This window comes from Oncorhynchus tshawytscha, linkage group LG16, assembly GCF_018296145.1.
Source record: "Oncorhynchus tshawytscha isolate Ot180627B linkage group LG16, Otsh_v2.0, whole genome shotgun sequence".
In the NCBI taxonomy this organism is placed as follows: Eukaryota; Metazoa; Chordata; class Actinopteri; order Salmoniformes; family Salmonidae; genus Oncorhynchus; species Oncorhynchus tshawytscha.
The window spans coordinates 61,907,634-61,922,743 of NC_056444.1; the positions used below are offsets into that span (position 1 = coordinate 61,907,634).

The 15,110-nt window shown below is 43.2% G+C and overlaps 1 protein-coding gene across 3 annotated transcripts; it reads right to left on the reverse strand.

Annotated features, from left to right (window-relative positions):
• Positions 1-174: 174 nt before the first annotated feature.
• On the reverse strand, positions 175-14,011 carry LOC112232592 (bile acid receptor). 3 transcript variants are annotated; one of them, XR_006079084.1, is made up of 12 exons: positions 13,913-14,011; positions 6,409-6,550; positions 4,314-4,679; positions 3,953-4,093; positions 3,047-3,177; positions 2,430-2,528; positions 2,216-2,315; positions 1,866-1,982; positions 1,629-1,712; positions 1,396-1,487; positions 1,137-1,250; positions 823-913 (listed from the first exon to the last, which is right to left on the reverse strand). XR_006079084.1 is itself a non-coding variant. In XM_042299458.1 (11 exons), exons 2-11 carry the CDS (start codon positions 6,503-6,505, stop codon positions 714-716), a joined length of 1,449 nt encoding a protein of 482 aa, XP_042155392.1. In that variant the 5' UTR covers positions 6,506-6,550; positions 13,913-14,011; the 3' UTR covers positions 175-713. The 3 variants fall into 3 exon arrangements, 2 of the variants coding, with proteins under 2 accessions (XP_042155392.1, XP_042155391.1); XM_042299458.1 differs by lacking the exon at positions 1,396-1,487 and having other exon boundaries at positions 175-913; XM_042299457.1 differs by lacking the exon at positions 1,396-1,487 and having other exon boundaries at positions 175-916.
• Positions 14,012-15,110: the final 1,099 nt, after the last annotated feature.

Below are 15,110 nucleotides of genomic sequence, written 5' to 3' on the forward strand. Positions count from 1 at the left end.
TGGAGCACTTATTAAAGCAGTCTGAAGAAAATAAATTCAACAACCATGAGAAATAATTCCCTTTATCACAGAGTGGGAGTGATGTGGTTGCAATAGAAGTTGGACGACTGAGGTATCTGTAAGGTGTATTGGCATGTTTTCTGAGGTTAGACACAATTGATATCAATAAACTGTTTTGCACTAAACTGCCAAGCTACTACTGTCGACCGACAACATCCTTAGGTAAGTGTAAAATCATTCATATTCATATTTGTTGGTAACTATCCCTTTAAACTCCAAGAGAACAAGGTATAACAGATCTACCAGAGCGGTGTTATGGCCAGGTGGTTGATTCATTTTCATCCTGGAAACGAGTTGACACAAACACGATGACTGCCAAGGTATGATAAAATTATTTTTTAATACATCTGTATACTCTGTATACAGATGTAGATCTGTATACAGATCTGTATACTGTATATCTGTATACATATAACAAAACTCATATTGGTTTAATACTGGTCATTGACTTTAAACTTTACAGTAAAACCAGTCACTCAAAAGAATGGTATTTTCATGATAAACCGCATAATCATAAATGGCCAATTGTGTTACTTACATTTTTTGGTGACAAATTCGAGAAAACATACAAAATTAAGTCTTTATTTAAACTATTAAACTAAGTCCTTATTTAAACTATTTGTATCCCTGTCTCTCCGTGCTCAGTGTCTGTCTCAGGGCTGCTGTCGGAGCAGGGTGAGATGGTTGTGTTGTAGCGTGCGCAGCTCCGTGAGTCTCCCCAACAGGCGCGCGAAGCGCTGGGCTCCCTGAGGGCCCTGGGCTCCACACCAGGCTCCGCACACCCTGGACAGCAGCTCCAGGATCAGCTCCTGTAAGCTTTCCACACACGTAACCGCCCGCAGCGACGCTTCGTCTGCTAACAGATACAGTAGATGACAGAACGACATATATGAGTTTGTCATCACTATCTGGGCAAGCTAGAGGAGATATTCAGACACTCTTGGAGGAAAATGATAAGTCAATAAAAAGTGTGTCTTTATTCATAAAAACATACTGTGTTATGTGTATTAAAAAGGTATTAATAAATACATTTAGCTTTTCATACAGTCATGTGTCAGGAATAGAGCGCCAATCACCTGAGCATAGCAGTACTGTAGCAGTGAGCAGGGCATATTCAGCCTCGGTCACCCCCAATGCTGCCATGCTGTGGAAGAAGTTCATCACCGGCCCGAGCAGGTCCTCATTGATTCCTGCACACAGACACACAATTGAAGCATAGAGTAAAAACACATCATTTCCTTTTTTGCCCCATTGCAACACTTCATTCTAACTTCTTTGAAGGTTTTAGTTCACTATTTTGAAGTTTTAGCATATTTTAGCATATTTTCGACTTACGTTTTTTGGTTTCATCCAAACAGTTTTTAATAAGTTGTTTAGCTGGTTATTTAGCAATGTCCAGATTCTCCGGGCTAGCATATTTTTTTTGCCTGTAGTGGAAAATAAGCTAAAACATCAAAAAATGACCTTATCCGTTGAACCTCTCTTCAAACAGTATTGCAAATAAAGCTTGTAAGATGGGATACTATGGTGGTGGATATACTGTATCTAATAAGGACAGTGTGCCTTACCTGAGTTTACAGGGCCAGTCCCACTATGAATGTTTTCCTTCATTTTCAGACAATGATGAGTTGAGATGTTGAAAGGCTGTAGTGCTTGTAAAATAAGGGGGGGCGATTAGCTCTATGTCATAATCGTCTCGGTTTCATTTTCATCCCTATCATCTACCTCTTCGGTATGCTGAAATGGAACCAGGCCAAATGACTCTGACATCCATAATCCTCATGGTGGTGTAGTAGTGTCAGTACCTGGACTACAGGCTGCCGGGTTTTGGGTGAACTGCTGCGCTGAGAGCAGAAACATGACTTCCACAGAGGAACTAGAGAGGAGGGTGCTCTGGTCCGAGCAGTTCAGGAGCTCAAAGCCTACACGGACACCAGACGCTAGATTAGTTAATACTGCAGGAGGTCATCCAGAAGCAGAAGGGGCCACAGAGAGAGAAATACTTTTTTTAAATCTGAAAACATATGGTAGCTGAAAGCAAAATGATGTATGCTTACCAGGTATTTGCTTTCCATTTGACCTGTTTCGTTCTTTCATATCAGTGCAGAAACAAGAAAGGAGAGGAAGCTGATGTACGAGATGAGGCCCAACTCACCAGGTACACTCTTGGCAAACTGCAGCAGCCTCTGAGAGGGAGGGGAGGCCACGTCCATTAGTCTGTCTCCACCATCCTCTGTACAAGTCCACTCAAACACCTGCAGAAAAAACTGCCTGAATAAGCTCTCAATGAGATGGGAAGGAAAATGACAACACATCTTTCAAATCTCAATCCACAGACAACAGAATTACTATTCTAATCAGCAACCCACCCTACAGTGTACAGTGTACTGCGCCCTGTACTGCCGAAGAGCCTCCACTATCCTGTCCAGCACATGATTCTGTTCTCTTGACAGATTTGCAGACACCACCTGTCAAGGAAGGAAATGCATCACCAACAGATCAGTTGATTGCTGAGTGAAATTATCATTCTGAAACAGACTTGGAGTATAAGCAGGGTTCGTACTACAGGACGCCCCCATAAGAAATCATTCACAAGTGTTTCAGGCTAGTGATGGAGCATTCCAAAGACATATGCATTGGCCTATGAAATTATCTGATTGGTCCAAGAATTTAAACTGGAAGTCCAAGAAAGTCATATGGGAGATGGCCACTTATGAACCAAAGTAAGTTAACTTGGGGTCTGAGGAAGAGACCCGGGTACTCCAGTGGTGCAATCCATTCTACAAGATGATCATCCAAAGGTCTGTAACTATTTAGACACTTGGATATTTGCTTTGGACAAATAATATGATCTTGGTGTATCTTTCAAAAACAACAAGCTACAATGTCTTCCCCATTCATAATATTCAAGAAAGTTAACCAAAACACTTAAGGTTAGAAAACTAGATGAGAAAGTTTGAATGGAGGAGAGAAGAAAGGGATGTACATGTCCAAGCAGCCTGTTGGTGGAGCTGACGCTCCTGCTCTCCATGTTCTCCTCCTCCTCAGGCCGTCCGCCTCTGTGCTTGGCTCCCTTCCTCAGCCTCTTTGACTGGCACTGCACCTCCGTCAGCAGACCTGGCAACACAGCTGCCTCTGTCAGACTCACATAGGCAATTATCTTTAATTTATTTGTCCTTTATTTAACTGGGGGACATGTATTGAGATATAGAAAATTTTTGCAAGGGATCCATGTCCAAGTTATTTTGGTTGTCTTAGCAATGAAATATGTTTAAGTCTGCCTGACTTTAAATTGGATATATGGGCACTGGTCACGATTCTTGATCTTATTGCTATCGGACTTTGTCGTTATTCACATCACATTCAGTTCAAAATAGTTCAAATATCCCTACTGTCACACCTTGATCTGTTTCACCTGTCTTGTGCTTGTCTCCACCCCCTCCAGGTGTTGCCCATTTTCCCCATTATCCCCTGTGCATTTATGCCTGTGTTCGTCTTGCCTCGTCAAGCCTACCAGCGTGTTTTCCCGTACTCCTGTTTCTCTTTTGACCACTCTGCCTGCCCTGACCCCGCCTGCCCTGACCCCGCCTGCCCTGACCCCGCCTGCCCTGACCCCGCCTGCCCTGACCCCGCCTGCCCTGACCCCGCCTGCCCTGACCCTGCCTGCCCTGACCCTGCCTGCCCTGACCCTGCCTGCCCTGACCCTGCCTGCCCTGACCGCCGCTCTGTACCTTACTGACTCTGCCCTGGATTACCGACCTCTGCCTGCACTTGACCTGTCGTCCGCCTGCCCCCTGTTTTGTTAATAAACATCTGTGATTCAAACTGTCTGCATCTGGGTCTTATCCTGAGTTCTGATACCTACAGGCATTTTGTTATAGTATTCACTCACATTCATCTAGCATGCCCACAGCACGACATTTGCGCAGGCGGCAGTCCTGGCACTTCCTCCGCATGTACATGTCCATCTCACAGCCTCCACCACTTTTACACCGGTACACTGCTTTCTTTGTCACACTCCTTCGGAAAAAACCTGAAGCACAGGAGTACAGTAATGACAGATTATGACATGGGTTTGAGTAGCAACCACCTCTAGTTGGGGTCCAGATAAAGTTAATCCAGATAACGTTTCCCATTCAAATTATAAACACATATTCAGACAGAATCAGAAGTAGCAGGCACTGTGACAAAAAAATCAGATTGACCCTCCCAAATATTGTTGTAAACTTTTATTAAAACACTGCCTCCCCTACCTTTGCAGCCTTCACAGGTGAGGGCATTGTAATGGTAGCCAGAGGCTTTGTCTCCACACACCACACAAAGCTCATCCAGGCCCCTCACCCGCCCTCCAGGGCCCAGCCTGGTCCTCTTGACCAGGGGCAGACCTCCACCACCCACCTTCCCCAGGCCTCCACACTGGGGCTCTGGGCTGGGCTCACAGGGAGCCTCCAGGCAGTGGGGGCTGTAGGGGTGGGTGTAGGGTGGGTGGCATGGCTGGGAGGACGGTGGTTCGTAGACAGAGAATTGCAGGTTGACGGGGCTGTACTGCTGTTGGCTGAAGGCTAGGCCCTGTAGGTCTGGCTCCTGGAAAGAGTAGCCCAAAGGGTCCCCTAGCACATCTGTGTAATGGGATAACAACACAAAATTAATGAAGTGTTTTTGTCCTGGTCACTCCGGTTAAGTTTACGTGCACCACAGGAGTGGATTTGGGAACGTCTAGTGGCTAACCTAGAGGGTCCACCGGCACATATTACTGAATAAATTCATTTTTCTACCAGAGCCATTATTACTGTCAAACTTGTTTTTAAGTCAAAGTGCATCACAAGAATGTGTTCCTTGTCCACAATCTTACGTGTCTTTTATTTGTCCTGTGGGGCGTAATAAAAAAACATCAGAGCAAGACCTTGTGAACCAGTTTGGACTGTGGAAACAGGATGCAGCTGAGAGGTTACAGTGTTGTTTATGAATTTGATATTTTTTATAGAGTTTTATTCAGTGTTTTATGGCCGTGTAGATTGGTGTTTGACTGAATGTTTTGTGAGCGTATCGGGGTGGCCGGTGGAGCTGTGAACATTTTGTAACTTCAAGCCCCACTTCCACAGAGGGAACATGTGTCGCCCCTGGCAGCTCTTCTGAAGCACATCTGCATTATAAGGAGAAGAGCTGGTCACAGATCAGCCCTAAATCAGTCACTCTGATCAGGAAGATCCTCTTCCATAACCTGAGTCTCTTGGCGTTTTATTAGTTCAGAAAATAACTGAAATAGTGAGAGGTTTCTTCTTTTAAACACAACAAATTGAATGATTATGACCAACAATGACTAGAAGTTCCATTCTTTCTCAAAATGCATCAATACTAGGGGTTGTACACATTACATTGTACTCAGGCGCACTTCGAGTGTCTTCTTACCATATAAGCATGGATATTTGTCCACAACTCTGATGCCCTGACATGGACTGAATACCACAGTGACTTCTAGAGTCCAACCTCTGACCCCTAATTTCTGAATGCCAAAACTCACCCCATCCTCAACCACAACCACAACCACAACTTTCCTCACCCCTCTACTAGAACCTTGACTCTCTAGCCTTCCTCCCATCCGTCCATTCCTCTCTCTCTCTCTCTCTCTCTCCCCCCACTTTCCTAACTCATTCCATCTCTCCTCTGTGTCTCCCAGATGTTTCCTGTCCTGGTGAGAATGGAGGCCAATACTGAGCTTGTGCTTGTGTGACAACGCTGTGGTGAGCTCTGTTTGTAAACCGTTTCAGCACTGAATAAACACCCGGGCCTCCCTCCTTCCCACACACACTAACACTACCCCCCATCATGCAGCTTGTCATATCCATCCATCCAGCTAGGAGAGGAGAAGACAACAATGTGAAGAAAGAAGCCCCATAGTTCGGATTAGGCCATAACTCTCCACTGCAACCATTATAAATAGCCCCTCTTTCCAATGACATTTTTTTGTTAGCTAACATCCTGTGTATTGGAAAAAATACAAATAAAGACAGTTATTTATTTCTAAATGTATAAGGTTAGACCCACATTATGTATCCCTACCAGTCTCCCTTTCTAATCTGCAGGCCATATGGCACTAAACATTTGAACAAAAAAGCAACACACAAACTAAAGCAGAACATAGCAAGCATAAACGTGTGGAATATAAATGTCTAATCATGACATTTTGATTCAATTAGGTCATCACCATACAATTGCAGGGTATGTATCAAGATAAATTGTGTTTGGATCAACATACCATAGTATTGCAGACAATTTATAACCCCTACAAAATCTGACTAGATTATTTTAATATAATTGCAGACAGCCCAGATCAAAAGAGTCGCTCACCGTAGTACTGCAGAGGCTCAGAGATGCCGTATCCATCAAAGGCAGAGAGGTAACCACCGGCAGACATGGTCATCTCCGACTCACTCCACTCTCTCATCTGGACAGCTGATCCACAGTCAGTCCTTAGGAACACCCGCTTAATCTATTGACACACACACACAGGGAACCACACATCTGAGGAATCTGCAACTCTCCAAACATAATTTTATATCCACGCTGACGACAGGTCTCCTCAGTCTCCTAGCTGTGATATCATTGCCTATTTTAAGCTACCCTCTATGATGCAAAACTAAAGGTTACTGTTGTCCACTGTGGAGGCGTGCAGCTGAAGTCTGTGGCAGTGTGATGGATCTCTGCTCCTCTGAGAGGCATCACAGGGAGACAAGGGACAGCGATGAGAGTGTGAGAAGAAGAGAGAGATGGGACTCATGTCCAAACAGCTGCCCTGGCTGAATGTTCAGAGGGAAGAGAGAGGTCCTGTCAGATGGGGGCCTGTCCCTGGTGGGGAGCTTAGGTTTGGCCTGGGTGCATGGATCCCACCCCAGCATGGAGCAACAGGGACCCAATAATCACCACCTGAGTGTTTGTGTGTCATGGGAGAGGAGATCACAGAGTTGGATCAATGATTTAGCTGTAGCTGGTAACTGCTATTTTGTCTCTTCTATATTTGTCTCTTCTATATTTTGTATTTCTTCTATTTTCCATAAACATCCTGATAACTTTAATACTCTTCCCCATCTACACTACACAGTATACTATTACTATGTTGTAGTTACTCTCCCTGGGTGGGTAGTGTGTGTGTGGGTGTGTACACGCGGGCTTATGCATGTTTGTTTGTAAGAGTGTATGTGTATTAATGTATGTGTGAGCATGTGTGTGTATACACTACTGTTCAAAAGTTTGGAGCCACTTAGAAATGTCCTTGTTTTTGAAAGAAAAGCACATTTTATGTCCATTAAAATAACATCAAATTGATCAGAAATACAGTGCAGACATTGTTAATGTTGTAAATGACTATTGTAGCTGGAAACGGCAGATTTTTTATGGAACATCTACATAGGCATACAGAGGCCCATTATCAGCAACCATCATTCCTGTGTTCCAATGGCACGTTGTGTTAGCTAATCCAAGTTTATCATTTTAAAAGGCTAACTATTCATTAGAAAGTCCTTTTGCAATATGTTAGCACACTGGCCTTCTTTAGACTAGTTGAATATCTGGAGCATCAACATTTGTGGGTTCGATTACAGGCTCAAAATGGCCAGAAACAAAGAAATCAAAGAAACAAAGAAATCAGTCTATTCTTGTTCTGGGAAATGAAGGCTATTCCATGCAAGAAAATGCCAAGAAACTGAAAATCTCGTACAATGCTGTGTACTACTCCTTTCACAGAACAGTGCAAACTGGTGCTAACCAGAATAGAAAGAGGAGTGGGAGGCCCCGGTACACAACTGAGCAAGAGGACAAGTACATTAGAGTGTCTAGTTTGACAAACAGATGCCTCACAAGTCCTCAACTGACAGCTTCATTAAATAGTACCCTAAAAAACACCGGTCTCAACTTCAACGAGGTGACTCCGGGATGCTGGCCATCTAGGCAAAGTTGCAAAGAAAAAGCCATATCTCAGACTGGCCAATAAAAATAAAAGATTAAGATGGGAAAAAGAACACAGACACTGGACAGAGGAACTCTGCCTAGAAGGCCAGCATCCCGGAGTTGCCTCCTCACTGTTGACATTGAGACTGGTGTTTGCGGGTACTATTTAATGAAGCTTTGGAGCCCCCAGGGCATTTATGCCACTGCTTTGTTTGTATTGTAGTTAATATTTGACACCGGGCATATTTAGAGTTTGGGGCTTGGATGCCCCTCCAGAGTTGACTGAGTCGAGTTGAGCCCTGATGAGAGAGAGACCCTAGATTTGCCCTTACCTTTCCCTGATTGGGTTTGACATGCAACTTGATTTTAGAGAACTTATGGTGTCCTTCCCACCCTCACCGCATTCCTCAACTGTCTCATTACACTGACCTGTGCGTGAACCAAGCCGAGCAACAAGCAGCATTTAATTTAATTAGACTTTATCTATCCCATGTGTTGAGCATCTGTGCTGAGCAAGCAGTGCAAATGAGAAGGTACACCATACGTAGGATGCATACTGTATATACACACACGCATAACATGAAGTGATAAAAGTAATAATAGTTTGGTGACTAATTAGTTACAGATATAGTATCTTAATTTGATCACTCTGTTCTCGCTGCAAATTTTCCTGCGTTGCAGGACATTCAAATGAGCCTTGTGATTTACATAAATTAATTGAAATCCCGCAGTTCTCTTTCTCTTTCGCTAACTCAAATGCTAAAGCACCAGACAGAATAAATGTCCTACTACTGTAGGTACTACTGAGACATTCAAAAGTACAAAAATGTATCTGAAATGCAGCCCTTCATATCAACAATCATTGTTTTACATATACTGAACAAAAAAATGTACGAACGTGTAAAGTGTTGGTCCCATATTTCATGAGCTGAAATAAAAAATCCCTGAAATGTTCCATACACACAAAAGCTTATTTCTCTCAAATGTTGTGCACAAATTTGTTTATATATATAGTGAGCATTTCTCCTTTGCCAGGACAATCCATCCACCTGACTTGTATGGCATATTAAGGATCTGATTAAACAGCATGATCATTACACAGGTGCACCTTGTGCTGGGGACAATAAAAGACCATTCTAAAATGTACAGTTTTGTCACACAACACAATGCCACAGATGTCTCAAGTTTTGAGGAGAGTGGAATTGGTATGTTGACTGCATGAATGTCCACCAGAGAGGTTGCCAGAGAATTTAATGTTAATTTCACATCCGCAGACCACATGTAACCACGCCAGCCCTGGACCTCCACATCCTGCGGGAGAGTCTGAGACCAGCCAGAAGAATTTCTGCACAAACCGTCAAACCGCCATCTCAGCGAAGCTCATCTGCATACTCTACGTCCTCACCAGGGTTTGACCTGACTGCAGTTCGGCCTCGTAACCGACTTCAGTCGGCAAATGCTCACCTTCGATGGCCACTGGCACGCAGGAGAAGTGTGCTTTTCACGGATGAATCCTGGTCAAAACTGTACCAGGCAGATGGCGTAGTGTGGGCGAGCGGTTTGCTGATGTCAACGTTGTGAACAGAGTGCCCCATGGTGGCAGTGGGGTTATGGTAGGGGCAGGCATAAGCTACAGACAACGAACACAATTGCAATTTATCTATGGCAATTTGAATACACACAGATACCGTGACGAGATCCTGAGGCCCATTGTCATGCCATTCATCTGCCGCAATCAACTCATGTTTCAGCATGATAATGCACGGGCCATGTCGCAAGCATCTGTACACAATCCCTGGAAGCTGATATCTGCTGCATATTCAGCAGATATTGTCACCCACTGAGCATGTTGGGGATGCTTTGGATCGCCTTGTACGACAGCGTGTTCCAGTTTACCCAAATATCCAGCAAGGAGATGTGTCGTGCTGCATGAGGGAAATGGCCACACCAGATACTGACTGGTTTTCTAATCCACGCCCCTACTTGTTTTGTAAGGTACAGTTGAAGTCGGAAGTTTACATACACTTATGTTGGAGTCATTAAAACTATTTTTTCAACCACTCCACAAATTTCTTGTTAACAAACTATAGTTTTGGCAAGTCAGTTAGGACATCTACTTCATGCATGAGACAAGTCATTTTTCCAACAATTGTTTACAGACAGATTATTTCACTTATAATTTCCTGTATCACAGTTCCAGTGAGTCAGAAGTTTACATACACTAAGTTGACAGTGCCTTTAAACAGCTTGGAAAATTCCAGAAAATTATGACATGGCTTTAGAAGCTTCTGATAGGCTAATTGACATAATTTGAGTCAATTGGAAGTGTACCTGTGGATGTATTTCAAGGCCTACCTTCAAACTCAGTGCCTCTTTGCTTGACATCATGGGAAAATCAAAAGAAATCAGCCAAGACTTCAGAAAAAAAAATGTAGACCTCCACAAGTCTGGTTCATCCTTGGTAGCAATTTCCAAACGCCTGAAGGTACCACGTTCATCTGTACAAACAATAGTACGCAAGTATAAACACCATGGGACCACGCAGCCACATACCGCTAAGGAAGGAGACGCGTTCTGTCTCCAAGAGATGAACGTACTTTGGTGCGAAAAGTGCAAATCAATCCCAGAACAACAACAAAGGACCATGTGAAGATGCTGGAGGAAACCGGTACAAAAGTATTTTTATCCACAGTAAAACGAGTCCTATATCGACATGAAAGCCATAAAAAAGCCAGACTACGGTTTGCAACTGCACATGGGGACAAAGATCATACTTTTTGGAGAAGTGTCCTCTGGTCTGACGAAACAAAAATAGAACTGTTTGGCCATAATGACCATTGTTATGTTTGGAGGAAAAAGGGGGAGGCTTGCAAGCCAAAGAACATCATCCCAACCATGAAGCACGGATGTGGCAGCATCATGTTGTGGGGGTGCTTTGCTGCAGGAGGGACTGGTGCACTTCACAAAATAGATGGCATCATGAGGAAAGAACATTATGTGGATGTATTGAAGCAACATCTCAAGACATCAGTCAGGAAGTTAAAGCTTGGTCGCAAATGGGTCTTCCAAATGGACAATGACCCCAAGCATACTTCCAAAGTTGTGGCAAAATGGCTTAAGGACAACAAAGTCAAGGTATTGGAGTGGCCATCACAAAGCCCTGACCTCAATCCTATAGAAAATTTGTGGGCAGAACTGAAAAAGCATGTGCGAGCAAGGAGGCCTACAAACCTGACTCAGTTACACCAGCTCTGTCAGGAGGAATGGGCCAAAATTCACCCAACTTATTGTGGGAAGGTTGTGGAAGGCTACCCGAAATGTTTGACCCAAGTTCAACAATTTAAAGGCAATGCTACCAAATACTAATTGAGTGTATGCAAACTTCTGACCCACTGGGAATGTGATGAAAAAGAAAACCTGTATTCCCAGTAAATCTATAGATTAGGGCCTAATTTATTTATTTAAATTGACTATTTTCCTTATATGAACTGTAACTCAGTAAAAATATTTTAAATTGTTGTAAGTTGCGTTTATATTTTTGTTCAGTGTAGCGTAATAACACAAGATTGATATTAGTCTCCACTATGAAGTACAAGTGTATCCTGGACTATAGTTTACTGTAGCCTATCAAAAATAATTTTGTTTTAGAAATTATCACTTTTTATCATCAAACCCTGCTGCAGGACTATTTTACTCCTGTGACAAAACGGGTCAAATTAAGATCCGACACCTGTATGTTTCACTAACTCATGCTCAGGCATGCAGTCCTCTGTTCTTCACTAATGGTTTCCAGTGTTCTGTAACTGTGCCAAACTCATAATTCCCAATGAACTGAACCTTCAATGAGGGCTGTCTGGAAAGAGGTGGCAACTCCAGGTTGGGAAGTGGTCTAAATCATTTTGGATTTTGATGAACATGCCACACTGTGTTGTGCATCAAACATGACACTGGAGGAATTTAAATCCTTGGTGGGAAACTACAGGTCTCCTGTAAAGTGAAAGATATTGAGAGGACGAGGTGAACGAGCAATCAACAGAGGAGGAGGCTCTAAACAGGTCCATACTGTAGAGTTTGGAGAAATGGGTGCAAACCTGACTATTGGTGGATTCTGGTTGATTCAAAAACATTTATGTATAAAAGCTTTGATGATGAGCAGAAAAACAGACCGTCTCTGTTACAGTAACTTGCAATTTCTCTCCATAGCTCCCAATAAAGCAACATCACATTAACATTGTGACAACTTCGGATCCATCTAATATCACTTCATCTGATACCTAGGAACAACTGACTAAGGTCCCCAATGTAGAGAAATCCCAAATACACTATGTCATTATTACATTTATCTGATCCCTCTTGGTCATTGTAAAAGTAAATTAACAAATCCCAGGAAAGACTTCTGTTGTTATGTTCCTCTGTCATTTGTATTATTACATTAGTCATGTCCTCACATATCCGGCAAAACAAGCCCTTGATATCCCTCACACTGCAGGATAACGGAGGGAACGACTGCATGCACATTCATTCCTTTTTCCCATCATATTTAGTGATGGGGACAATTTATTGGAGTGTATACATGTGGACATGGATCTCCTAGTCTGGCCTAGTTGTCACTTTGTTGGACAAGAGCCTGAGCATGTTGCACATCCCCAAGGGAAGCTTTTTGGAGGAGGAGGAGGATGCGGAGGTGAAGGAGGAGAAGAAGGAGGAGGGTAGGGTAAGGGTGGGCTTAAAATAATTACCCTTGATTCACAAAAAATGTGGACTGAAGGCAGTAAGCACACAATTAATCTATTTCTCTTTCTTTCAGCAAGTCCCCCTGCTTCTCTATTTATCGCTGCACACTGTTTGCTGGTAGCCTGATTCAGATAGCACAGTGTTTACTGTGTTTACAGGAAACTTACGTTAGATTAGAGTGGCCTTGCAGGGAGGGCCAGTAGATGGATTTGTGGGTAAAGTCCATTGCTACATTTGAGGGGTCAGTGTGTGTGTGTGTGTGTGTGTGTGTGTGTGTGTGTGTGTGTGTGTGTGTGTGTGTGTGTGTGTGTGTGTGTGTGTGTGTGTGTGTGTGTGTGTGTGTGTGTGTGTGTGTGTGTGTGTGTGTGTGTGTGTGTGTGTGTGTGTGTGTGTGTGTGTGTGTGTGTGTGTGTATTACTAACATAATTACTAACATAATATTCACAATTAAAATCTTTGATTACAGTTTACCTAAATGTAGGGAACTGTTGTCGCTTTTGAAAACTTGAGCTAACACAAATGCAGGTTTCAGAAAATGCTTCTCTCTCAAATGGATTCCACAGAATCAAGATTTTGGTTTTCCCCCCTACATACTGTAGATGCAAGTTTAACAACTATTTATTCGTTATCCATTACTTGTTTGTAACAGCAGGTCTTAAAAACCTTGATAAATGTGTTAGGCTACTGTTGTCAGGACGGAAAGGACACAGAATCATGTTAAAACACTGGCTTGACACGGTGGCAAAGATATTTTTTAAAGTCCAAGTGTAACCACCAAACCTCTCTAACCTGTCCAATGTCAGTTACTTCTTGCATGCATTACTAATGTGTAAAAATAAGCATAAAACTAAATTTAAAAAACAGTAGACTTAGTTGATTACCCTTCCAAAGCACACTGTTAAAACTTCTAAATCTCTCTGTAAGGCAGTAAGATGCATTATGGCTCCTTAGCACTTCATCTGTCAGGTAGCAAGTTTCTCAAGAGAAGTAGGACACTGCTGAGCTTCTTCACATTAACAAGAGGACGCATTCTAGTGGCTTTGGGGACAATAATGGTCAAACTAAGATTTCCAAATACCCAGTCCATAGCAGAGTTTGAATAAAGGTTCATATTAAAATAAGGCTATTACTCTTCATCCAGTAAAATGTATTAAAAATAGTGATATGAACTCACCAGCGGTGGTCTTCTTTCTCGTGTGTTGACTCTTCTGATAGCCTCTTGATTTGTCCTCCCCTTACATTTGTAATGTTGACTGCAGTCCAGCCTCTGACACCCTACACTTGCCAAACATGTACACACACACACACACACACACGCTACACACACTTGCGCATACACACACTCACAAGTACAAAGAAGAGATTTCCCTCTCAAACAAAAGACAGGACACAATATCAGAAACATCGTATGAGGTAGATGAGGGTATTAAATACCATGGATTTCTTTCAAGAAGAGGGGTTCTCAGAGTAGATTAGCAGAGATAAATACAGTAAGTAGGATGTCTGTATAGTGTACAAGGCTATTGACTGTGAAATGTAATGTAAGCGATTCTTTCCCCAAACATGATCAGTCATTTATTAAAATGAATAATGCCTGCAAAGAAATATACGCACCTATTACTATGCAGTGATACATAGGCCACGGTGGGCAAAAGAATATTGCTCAAGTCAAATCATCACACTGACAAATCTTTCCTGAGAGTGTGCACACCTTGCTTTGGCCTACGTCATGAGGTGATATCTGAAGTTGTAATTGATACCTCCCTCAATGAATTGCATTGTGTGAAACTAGAGAGCATAGAGGGATGTATATGAAGTATGTGGAGCACCATAATGAAGAACGGAGGGGAAAGTGGATGTGATGGTGTGGGCCCTGGCCCTGCAGTGAGAGAGAGCAGGCTCATTAAGACATTCCCAGCATTGTGTGTTTATAAACAGCTTCTTGTTCATCCCGGTGATGGATGATGGCCTGCTATCGCTGGCTCTTCCTGCTGCCCTCCGTAAGAAGCCCTGAGACTGCCTAGGAACACAACCTCAGTTTCACAACCGACGACAACTACACACACACATACTCCTACTCCCTCAATGTCACACACAGCCCCCACATCTTCTAATGAACCCAATGTCACTGTTTTGTTATCAGCTTCCCTCTGGGTGGGCACAGTTCATCTTCTCAATGAACCCATCGTGAGGGAAAATGTTTTGTTCTGACCTTTCCTTCCTGGGTGGGCCCTCAATGTCACTTATATGTGTGTGTGTGTGTGTGTGTGTGTGTGTGTGTGTGTGTGTGTGTGTGTGTGTGTGTGTGTGTGTGCGTGCGTGCATGTGTGCGTGCGTGCATGTGTGCGTGCGTGCGTGCGTGCGAGCGAGTG